The following is an 8,897-nucleotide window of genomic DNA, read 5'->3' on the forward strand; positions in this document are numbered from 1 at the left end:
ACAGCCGTTTGCATTGATAGACAGGGGCATTTTGGGATGATGAAAGAAGGTCTAAGTAAGGTATGGACTTGGGGAACTTGCGAGCGCATAGAAGAACTTCCCGAGAACACCGAGATAAATTAGAAAACCAAAACAACAAAGTTAAAGTTACTCTCTCCACTCGTGCAAGAAAACTCTATCACTGGAAGCTCAAGCGCTCAATACAAACAGCCATGAAAATTCCTTTCAAAGTGCGACATGAAATATCCACGGTATTTCTCAGCGAAACACATTCGTAAAATGCACCTCATCAGAGATCACCACCACTTTAACGATAAGCATAGATATTTTAGCGCAAGCGAGCAGCAACAAGACAGTACTACAAGGTACTTATATATACGAATGAGTCCGGAGCCAATATATACAGTTGGGACATATCGAATGCTGATGGGTTGTATGTGACATTTTGAGCAGACGAGGTCGCAAGAATCGATGTTCCGGAAAGGACGTCGAAAGAGGAGTGCCGGTAAGTTTTACTGGGTGAGTGTGTGCCGATACATCAGAGATACCGGATGAGAGTCGCCAAGAGTTGAAAGGAATAAAAAATGTATAAAATAACAAAAGGAGGAGCGAAAGGGATGAAAAGGGAGATGCAAGCAGAGGTCGACATGGTAGGTGGCGAAAAGGAGATGGAAAGAGAGATGGGTTCAAAGGTGAAAAAGGATGGCTGTCGAGATCGTCTGGTGTTCAATCACTGTCGACCATGGAAATCGCGCCGCATTGTTCGCAGAAACTCCACATCGTACGTTGTCCATGGACTCCGGAAGCGCAGGCGACACGTAATTTCGGAATTTGCGAGCAATGGGAACTAAGAACACGAATTCGTGCAAGGCAAGGAAGACATCATGAGCATAGTTCGACTGACAAGGACCGCACAAGGTAAGTTAGAACGTGCACCTACCCGTGATGTACGAAGTTGCTGTGAGGCTGCAAGAGACCGATGTTAGGTTGAGTCGAGTAGTCTGAGTAAGGGTGAGAATTTTGGTCGACGGCTTCAGCGCTGTTGAAGAAAGGAAGGGGGTAGATTTCAAAGTTCGGGTAGGCGGCTGAGAGTGTGGTAAACGACTTGTGAGAGTTAAAAGGGTAGCTGCGTTACGTACGAGATTCCGTCGAAGGAGAATCTGTGTCGGAGGATGCTGAGCTGGCATTAGAAGAGGCGCGCATATGATGAGAGGAATAAAGAGGCTCGGCGTCAGACATTGCGACGTCGTTGTCAGGTTCGCAGTGGGGGAAAGGAACGCATTTCAGCTGTTTTGCTTCCTGAAAGCGCAGAGTTGGCAAGGGGGATAGTATGGATCAAGACGCGTACCTTGTACGTCGCGTCGCCGGCATCATCAAATTTTCTTTTCATGGCCATGACGGATAGTGACAAGGACAGAGAAGACTTAGGGTCGGTACAGCAAAGACGGGACAGCGGAGGAAGGAGGTGATGGAAAGGAGAGAAGACGCCCTGGATGGGATTCGTATGAGACTCGGTCCCTTTTATGGTTGTTGATTATTGACGGCTATTTGCTTCGAGTACCTAATGAGAACCCCATTTTCCGGTCCATATATAGCAACTCCGTGCCGGACATCCGGGTCAGTCGTGTTTTGCTCGTGCTTCTCTTATTGACACTCCAGTTAACCAGCAGTGACCCGTTCAACAATGGACCTTCTTACCGAGTTCCTGGAGCCTATACTCTCCTTTCTGAAGGAACAACTGCCACCACCAGTCTACTCCTTCATTATCTCTATGCTGTCGCACTGTTTGGCGTTTTGCACCGCATTCTACACTCTGGTCGGCGAGCTTGTCTCAACGAATCCTCTCCAATGGGATGCGCAAACACTACTACCCCCTCTTATCGCTGTGTTCTCAGCGTATATCGCTCTCATGAGTCTGTATCGGACTACAAGCTGGATGTTGCGCACCAGCTTCTGGTTTATCAAATGGGGCACCATTGTGGCCGCTCTAATCGGGGCCTCAGGATGGGTGCTTGGTAGCCAACAACTACAGGCCAACAAAAGTGGAGGATTGATGCCATGGTCTAGCCTTGGAGAGATGGCGATGGATATGTTGAATAGTCCCAGTGGACAAACCTCAAAACGTAAACCGAGGACACCCCCGCAGAGGCCCCGGGTTTGGGAGTCATTTGATCGTCACCGAGCGTGGCAGGAAACAAAAAATGAGCCGGAAAGCCGTAGCGACTTTAATGCCAAGGAGGTGATTGGGGCAATCACACGGTGGTGGGATATGGCGATGGACGTTATGGCAGATGGAAGAGGACAAGATGATGGAAATGACAGCAGAGCCAAGACAACAGTCTCACGATAATCTATGTAATTCGAACGTATAATATGTATTATATCCGCGAGTGCTCATGAAAGCCACTTGTTGCTGCAATGGACGTCAGGCATCAACCAACAAAGGCAGAAGAGGACGACGCACTTGGCAATCCTTCCCAGCTGTGTTAAGCCACTCAATCCAACGAAAAAGTTGACCTAGGAACGGGGGTGAGGTTTAGGCGCAACGAAAAAACATGATTCGCATACTCCAGCAAGACTGTAATTAACAGGCGTTATTACAAAGGCATACCGCACCCAGATGAACCCGGTTGCAGTCAGCGCTTGAAGTCAATGAGCTGGTGTTGCAGGGAAAAAAACGGCTACGACGAACCGAGATTTTGAGAGACGCTCAATTTCTCCACTGGTCTCGACAGGTCCTTGAGACCTGCAGCAACAAGACCCCACTTCATCATTGGAGCCCAGAAGAAAACTGTCTTCGGACCTGCAGCCAGTCGTCGGTGAGGATACTAGTCGAGACGCGAAGACACCGCACCCGCTGGATGGTTCATGAATGCTTGAAACTTGGATACTGCTGGCGCCGACATTGTGTAGGATTTTCGAAGGGAGTGGACGTAGTGAACGGAGGCTGCCCCACACTATTTGTTCTCGTAATGGAGATGAGTAAGTCTAAAATTGTTCCCACGGCGCCACTACGACGCCGACAACTACAATGTTAGTGAGCACTAGTACTCATCAGCGAGTAGTCGAATCTCCTTGACCGCAATGGATCTGTCGAAGGGCTGTGAACACGGAGGTTACTGGCCGGTATCGACTCCCATCGCAACTGAAAGCATTTCTCGCATTCTTCAGTCACTGATGCTGATTCTAGTCCGTATTGTCTCCAAGGCAGCATCTGCAAATGGTACTTGCTTTCATCGATGCCCAGATCTTGGCATTGAACGTGTCTGGTCTGGTGGCCTTTGATTCATCGATATAGACTGATCAGTACACATCCATCGTCTGGGTCCTGAGTCACCCTGACGCAATACATCGCGGCCCACGCCACCTCCCTTCGATATAACACACCGGACTCTTCCGTCTCGTTCATCCTCATCTCTTCCTGCAACCATGACTCAATACTGGGAACCTGGCACTCAATACAACCACGGCGACATTGTTCAGTACAATGGTAAGCTCCCCTCTACTGAGCGCGCAATATATAGCTCAAGTTATGCAGGCCATCGATACAAGATCATCCAGCCGCATTCCTCTCAGTCTGACTGGCTCCCGACAACACTCCCGCTTTGTGGGGACGCCTCTCAGATGAAGATCATACTGGCGAATGCGACAACTCTGGTTATCAACCGGGCTATAACCAGGGACAGCAGCAGCAGCAATACCAGCCTCCACCCCCACCTCAGGAGCAACCTCACTACAATGAACGTGCGTGTCTTTCCCTTGTATCATTTCAACAACAATCTTATTCTCTCACAGAGGCGCCTGACAAGAAACCAGACCACAAGGCTTGGTTCGATTTCGATGGTGAGAAGAAACATCAGCTTGAGGTGAAACTTTTGTCTTTCATGAAAAGGAGCTTGCCGCATCTGACCTTCAACTAATAGGTAGGCGGAGGTCTCGTAGCAGGTACAACCTCGTGTCCTTTTGACCGTCATCTTCAGCTCACATCTTTGCTTGTAGGTGCCGCTCTTCTCGGCGCCGGCTACTTGGCTTTCAAGGGGCATAAAAAGAGCGAAGAAGAGGTTAGTCAATTCGGGCATACGCATTCTTGTCCTTCATCTTTCAATTCTTTTAGAAAAAAGCGCAAACTTGGGCACTTCAGAACTGGCTTCAAGACGCCCAAGCACGCACTGAGCAGTACCGCCACAATGGTCCCAGAGGACCGGCCGAGTGGATCTTGAACCAAGGCAAGAATATCCCTCACAACGCAATTGTTGTCGGCAGGGAGCATGATTGGACCTTATATATTTGTCGCGCCTTTTATGAGGTACATCTGTTCCTTCTTCTTTCCGATGAATAGCACTTACTCAGGTTTTCACACAATACAGGGCGGTATTCGTGAGTCTCCGATCATAATTTTACCATCGACGAACCCCTGACTAGTCTTTTCTCAGAAATCGGCAAAGCATCTGATGTCTTCAAGAAAGGTGCCGTTATTGGATACGATGACGAGGAGATCCATGTAGGTGACGCTGTTTCGTCGTTCTAGCTTGGATTTGATGTTTTCCGATTAGCTCGATACCTATGAAATCCTCGTTGGGGATATGCGTGGTCTGCGATGGGTTGATGCCAGTGGTAGGCTTGATGTAGCTGCTTTAGGCGCTCGCCCCGTTGAGGGTGGTCGCGAGAGCGATGGGACGCCGTTGTATATCGCCGAAGCGCCTCACAAGGGTGCCGTGCATCCTGGAAAGGCTAGTTCCAAGCTCGATGGTACGTTACTTCTGAATACGTATGGAAGAACAGCAGGGATCTAATGTTTCACAGGTGCGGTCATCCCGTACGACAACCATGAGAAGACCGTCCACGTAAGTCATTTGATACTGGTAAACCGATGATTTGGGTACTAATGATTACCCATATGAAGAACTACAGGGTTCTATGCTACGCCTAGTGATTTGTGTCATCCACAGAGTAATTCTGTTGTACAATAGTCATCGCTGCAAGTGTTCCGAAAGTAGTCATCGAATAAGAGCGTTCAAAGTTTTCACATTCGGTCCATGATCAGAAAGCTACCCCCACTGCCTATTCGCATATGCTTTTACATCTGCCTCATCTTCTAGCTGTCTCGAATAGCTCTTGACGATCATACACCCCCATATTTCCATTAACCATACGAAAACGAAGACTCCGATCAATACACCTTTCATCACGGATACACCCTTTTCGCATCCCTCGACGACCAGATCGTCCTGGGATCCATTGACACATGATCTCACGCTGTCGGGCGCATCTTTGAAATACCGATAGATGGAGAAGGATCCGGAGGCAATGCTAAACATGACATGCACGATGAGGATGAAATAGAACGTCTTGATTAAACCAATGCGTTTGATGACAGCCCCCACTAATCTGTTTCCCGTGGTGTCAGCATGCATCACCGCGCTTGTGGAGGCTCCACTTACCCGCCAAGAGATATAATCGCGTATAATCCATATACGACTATCTGGATGACATATGGCAACTTATTCTTGATGTCACCACCTGGTTCCACAGCCAGTTAGGAGGGGAGGACGTGATTGATGTGCTCATTCTTACCTAGGTGAGTGTACTGAATGATACCTCCAACAGCGATAATACCTCCTAGCGCCACGCCCAACACTCCGATGATCTACAAATAATGCTTAGCTTTCTCGGACCGACATTCCAAGAAGAAATCCCTTACCAGGACCCCAAGCCGCACCGGAAGGCAAAACAGAATTTGTTCGACTTGATGCGGACAGGCATTTGACATGAAAATTACTCTCCAGTACGTGAATTCGTGAGCGGATACGCCAGACGTGAATCGATCAGGACCAGCCTGTTCGCCCTATTGACGTTGCTGGTTCATGGTATATATGCTCGGCGTTTCCACATACGCAGGAATTCAGTACGCGGTCGGTATCCTTGACGTTGTCTATGTTACTGCCTACTAGGAAACGAAGAGTCAGAACTGTGTTCGCAAGCATTTACGGGCATCGGTTTTTGTATACACTCTTTGGCTGTCAAGGACTTGTGTGGCGTTGAACACCTTTGGGGGACATTGATCGCATTTTATGGTCGATGCCTTCTTGGATTTCTGGCGGCGACTACGGGTGGGCCGCATATCACCATCCTCGACATATTATCCCATATGCACCGATTTCAGTCGGATACTACATAGCACGTGGGGTGGAAGTCGCCTTGGAAAACGACCGTGCAGTACTGCATTGCCACAGTAACTGCGTCATACATAGTGGTAGTTTCCAACTATCAGTAACAATCATTACAATTCGAACATGCGAGTACAAAGTAGGGTACATATGTGACAACGGGATATGAATAGATAGATGAACTGGTAAGATGAGGACGCATGATACAAAAGACAAGTCATGTTGTACAGTTACAGCAAAGATGGGCACAAACTAATATCTGCTGGAGCGAGACCTTGATCGATGATGATGTTTATGGTGACGGTGCTTCTTGTTCGGTTTCAAGACGACTACCTGGCTTTGCGGCACCTGAGGCATGATCTGAGCTTGAGGAACCCCGCCAATCATCATACCCGCCTGCGGAGTATGGAGTGTGGGGGTAGTGTCCAGGCATTGACATGGAGACGCTCCGAGGACGCATAGCCATAGGTAGCTGTGTCGTGACGTATCCACCACTACCCATGGGGCCTCCTGGATCTGAACCAGCATAGGTAGTCCCCCCACCGTGCATCGACATGGGCACGCCGCCCCCATATTGCGACCCCGCATACTGACCAGGATAAGATCCGGGCTGTCCTGGGTAAGATCCTGGCTGCCCGTAAGCTCCTGGCTGTCCATAGCTCCCTCCATAAGGTCCTTGCTGTCCTGGGTAGGCGATGCTTGACGCCATCCCGGGTATCGGGATAGGCACTGCGGATGTCATTCCGCCCCCTGAGTAAGGCATGTTGTATGAGGATACTGAGTGAGATCGGCGTCGAGAGTGCGATCGGCCGCGATGGTGTCCATGGAGAACGTCGGAATCATATTCATATCTGTCATCATATGGGTCTCCCTGGGATCCACGTCCCCGGTAATCGTCATCGTGATCACGGCTCTGCAGATCCAAATTAATTGTTGAAGTATGAGGAAAACAAATGATGACTTGCCCAATAAAATATTATCGATGCGGTCATCGCTGCAGCGTCTGCTGCGGCTGAACGAGCGTAATTGTCCATGCCGCGGGAGGTATAGCTCAGTAACCGCGAGCCTACATTCATAACACGGTGAGTGCAACAGTGGGGCGAGACAGGCATAACTGACATTCCGCTACAGCAAGACCGATGAGAGCCTCTCGTTGCCTTTCAAAGTCGCCACTCAGCGGTTCGTAAATGGAGCTATTGTGAATCCATGTACGATAGGCTTCGTAAGCAGCAGCGTGGCCTATTTCTTGTGGAAGCATTTGGTTGAGTTCACCCTGGAAAGTCCCCTATGAGCGGATCACGTAGAGCCAATAGAGAGGTAGATAATTCATACCAAACCACCGTAGGCACGAGAGTGCCAATGTCGGGCTTCGTGTATGCCTACACCGAGGCCTCCAGAATTGGAACTAAAATCTCTGACACGATTCCAGGCATTATCAAAGAGGTGTCTGAGTGATGGAGACGTAGAAGGAGATAGCGAATTCGTTGAATGAGCACTGGGGAACATAACGAGGGAACGTATGCTCACGGATCAGCCTGATTCAAGGCATGGGCACGGTAATAATCAATGCCACCCCCTTTATGACGGGAATCAGAAACGTGCGCGTAAGATAAGAGGTAATATAATACACACAAGATGGCTGAGGCTGAAATGTGGGAGCAGGTGGTGCCCCGAAATGGAACTAAATAAGTAAAGGGCCGTCAATACAAGGGAATCTGGACAATCAGAGAAATCCCAACGAATACCTGATTGGACCCCCAGCCGGGGGCTTGATGATAGTAGGCGTACGACATGAGGAGGGGGGGAGCTAAGAGATGAATGTCAATCGCGATTGGAACCTCCGATATTTATACTCCCCGGCATGACGGCCGAGAATAGAAGTATGCAGGTGACGTCATAACGCGTAGCAATGGTCATGTGATCAGCTTGGACGTCGACTCGTATTCTATGTCTGCTCCTGCTGGTACGTGGCTTGTTGCACCTTATTCTCTCGCCATCGTCTCACCACACCTGACAGACTACTCCGTATTCGCAAGTGCCGAATTCGACCCTAATGACTACGCCAATGCTGTCCTTGCCGGCGAGCCATATGTCCTTCCATCCGACACACGTACAAAGCCTTTGATTTCTTCCAACAAGCTTGCCGAGGCACCAGGAAAAGAAGAAATCTCCATAGCGATATCGAAACTCACTTTTGGCATTGACGATGTCTCCAAGCAAATAAAGACTCTTGTGAGTGCATATTGTCATTCAGCACATTGTTCATTCATTATTTTTGGATAATAGGTGACCAACCATCATCAAGATTTCTTTCACAAGCAGCAAGTGCAAATGAACTATCCGGTTCCCTCAATTCTGTTCGCGCCGGGCTCGCCGACCTTGATCATTCTCTCGAAAAGTGCGTCTTGTGGTTCCATTCAATGCCACATGTACCCATCCTTACTAGATTACGTCTCAAAGTTCGTGCGCCATATCAGTCCCTTCAAGCCAATGTCTCCCGTCTCCAGAAACTTCAGCAGGCATCGGATGTTCTACGTCGCACTTCTCGATTTGTGATTCTCGCTCGCAGACTTCAAATACAGATGGCCGAGATGGAGTCCGGTAGTAGCACCCCGGATCTGCCGCTGCCGCTTATCCGAAGCAAATCCGATGAATCTGCTTTGGGTCAAGACCTCGAGGACGCCAAAGAGCGCACTATCGCAAAGGCAGCGCTTAGCATCGCGGAGCTTG

At 49.1% G+C, this 8,897-nt stretch overlaps 8 protein-coding genes across 8 annotated transcripts; 3 read left to right on the forward strand and 5 right to left on the reverse strand.

The window, feature by feature from the left end:
* Positions 1-407: 407 nt before the first annotated feature.
* EV420DRAFT_1208721 (uncharacterized protein) lies at positions 408-1,556 on the reverse strand. The gene is made up of 4 exons (XM_060466360.1): positions 1,349-1,556; positions 1,140-1,299; positions 941-1,085; positions 408-847 (listed from the first exon to the last, which is right to left on the reverse strand). Exons 1-4 carry the CDS (start codon positions 1,394-1,396, stop codon positions 727-729), a joined length of 474 nt encoding a protein of 157 aa, XP_060323005.1. The 5' UTR covers positions 1,397-1,556; the 3' UTR covers positions 408-726.
* Positions 1,437-2,669, forward strand: EV420DRAFT_1208441 (uncharacterized protein). The gene is made up of 2 exons (XM_060466356.1): positions 1,437-2,355; positions 2,430-2,669. Exon 1 carries the CDS (start codon positions 1,685-1,687, stop codon positions 2,348-2,350), a length of 666 nt encoding a protein of 221 aa, XP_060323006.1. The 5' UTR covers positions 1,437-1,684; the 3' UTR covers positions 2,351-2,355; positions 2,430-2,669.
* On the reverse strand, positions 2,373-3,167 carry EV420DRAFT_1208580 (UPF0041-domain-containing protein). The gene is made up of 5 exons (XM_060466358.1): positions 2,855-3,167; positions 2,693-2,803; positions 2,569-2,642; positions 2,465-2,517; positions 2,373-2,413 (listed from the first exon to the last, which is right to left on the reverse strand). Exons 1-5 carry the CDS (start codon positions 2,904-2,906, stop codon positions 2,395-2,397), a joined length of 309 nt encoding a protein of 102 aa, XP_060323007.1. The 5' UTR covers positions 2,907-3,167; the 3' UTR covers positions 2,373-2,394.
* A 262-nt stretch (positions 3,168-3,429) lies between these two features.
* Positions 3,430-5,009, forward strand: EV420DRAFT_1736074 (carbohydrate-binding module family 12 protein; the record flags this gene model as incomplete). The annotated part of the gene is made up of 11 exons (XM_060480030.1): positions 3,430-3,490; positions 3,539-3,744; positions 3,798-3,866; positions 3,924-3,945; positions 4,000-4,061; positions 4,115-4,306; positions 4,368-4,377; positions 4,434-4,501; positions 4,554-4,749; positions 4,804-4,844; positions 4,904-5,009. The coding sequence occupies 11 exons, from the start codon at positions 3,430-3,432 to the stop codon at positions 4,928-4,930; spliced, it is 954 nt and encodes a 317-aa protein (XP_060323008.1). The 3' UTR covers positions 4,931-5,009.
* Positions 4,921-5,924, reverse strand: EV420DRAFT_1208653 (uncharacterized protein). The gene is made up of 4 exons (XM_060466359.1): positions 5,702-5,924; positions 5,575-5,647; positions 5,442-5,520; positions 4,921-5,388 (listed from the first exon to the last, which is right to left on the reverse strand). The coding sequence occupies exons 1-4, from the start codon at positions 5,768-5,770 to the stop codon at positions 5,049-5,051; spliced, it is 561 nt and encodes a 186-aa protein (XP_060323009.1). The 5' UTR covers positions 5,771-5,924; the 3' UTR covers positions 4,921-5,048.
* A 297-nt stretch (positions 5,925-6,221) lies between these two features.
* EV420DRAFT_1208465 (uncharacterized protein) lies at positions 6,222-7,089 on the reverse strand. Its single transcript, XM_060466357.1, has one exon. It carries the CDS (start codon positions 6,928-6,930, stop codon positions 6,460-6,462), a length of 471 nt encoding a protein of 156 aa, XP_060323010.1. The 5' UTR covers positions 6,931-7,089; the 3' UTR covers positions 6,222-6,459.
* A 4-nt stretch (positions 7,090-7,093) lies between these two features.
* Positions 7,094-7,960, reverse strand: EV420DRAFT_1651370 (uncharacterized protein; the record flags this gene model as incomplete). The annotated part of the gene is made up of 6 exons (XM_060478541.1): positions 7,094-7,233; positions 7,287-7,452; positions 7,500-7,662; positions 7,695-7,743; positions 7,800-7,848; positions 7,913-7,960. 6 exons carry the CDS (start codon positions 7,958-7,960, stop codon positions 7,094-7,096), a joined length of 615 nt encoding a protein of 204 aa, XP_060323011.1.
* A 154-nt stretch (positions 7,961-8,114) lies between these two features.
* Positions 8,115-8,450, forward strand: EV420DRAFT_1279937 (uncharacterized protein; the record flags this gene model as incomplete). The annotated part of the gene is made up of 1 exon (XM_060468179.1): positions 8,115-8,450. One exon carries the CDS (start codon positions 8,115-8,117, stop codon positions 8,448-8,450), a length of 336 nt encoding a protein of 111 aa, XP_060323012.1.
* Positions 8,451-8,897: the final 447 nt, after the last annotated feature.

The sequence above is a fragment of the Desarmillaria tabescens genome, assembly GCF_030435595.1.
Source record: "Desarmillaria tabescens strain CCBAS 213 chromosome Unknown EV420scaffold_95, whole genome shotgun sequence".
Taxonomy (NCBI): Eukaryota; Fungi; Basidiomycota; class Agaricomycetes; order Agaricales; family Physalacriaceae; genus Desarmillaria; species Desarmillaria tabescens.

Excerpts from the sequence above, each read along its gene's own strand:
- EV420DRAFT_1208465 (XM_060466357.1), bottom strand. The coding sequence starts at position 6,930 with ATGCCTTACTCAGGGGGCGGAATGACATCCGCAGTGCCTATCCCGATA.
- EV420DRAFT_1208653 (XM_060466359.1), bottom strand. The coding sequence starts at position 5,770 with ATGTCAAATGCCTGTCCGCATCAAGTCGAACAAATTCTGTTTTGCCTT. Across the intron at positions 5,648-5,701 it reads CGGTGCGGCTTGGGGTCCTG|ATCATCGGAGTGTTGGGCGT; the intron begins GTAAGGGATTTC and ends CATTATTTGTAG. Across the intron at positions 5,389-5,441 it reads GCGATTATATCTCTTGGCGG|ATTAGTGGGGGCTGTCATCA; the intron begins GTAAGTGGAGCC and ends CACGGGAAACAG.
- EV420DRAFT_1208580 (XM_060466358.1), bottom strand. The coding sequence starts at position 2,906 with ATGTCGGCGCCAGCAGTATCCAAGTTTCAAGCATTCATGAACCATCCA. Across the intron at positions 2,804-2,854 it reads ATTCATGAACCATCCAGCGG|GTCCGAAGACAGTTTTCTTC; the intron begins GTGCGGTGTCTT and ends GACTGGCTGCAG. Across the intron at positions 2,643-2,692 it reads GAGCGTCTCTCAAAATCTCG|CGCTGACTGCAACCGGGTTC; the intron begins GTTCGTCGTAGC and ends ATTGACTTCAAG.
- EV420DRAFT_1208721 (XM_060466360.1), bottom strand. The coding sequence starts at position 1,396 with ATGGCCATGAAAAGAAAATTTGATGATGCCGGCGACGCGACGTACAAG. Across the intron at positions 1,086-1,139 it reads TTCTCCTTCGACGGAATCTC|CCGCCTACCCGAACTTTGAA; the intron begins GTACGTAACGCA and ends CCACACTCTCAG. Across the intron at positions 848-940 it reads AGCAACTTCGTACATCACGG|TTCCCATTGCTCGCAAATTC; the intron begins GTAGGTGCACGT and ends TCGTGTTCTTAG.
- EV420DRAFT_1208441 (XM_060466356.1), top strand. The coding sequence starts at position 1,685 with ATGGACCTTCTTACCGAGTTCCTGGAGCCTATACTCTCCTTTCTGAAG.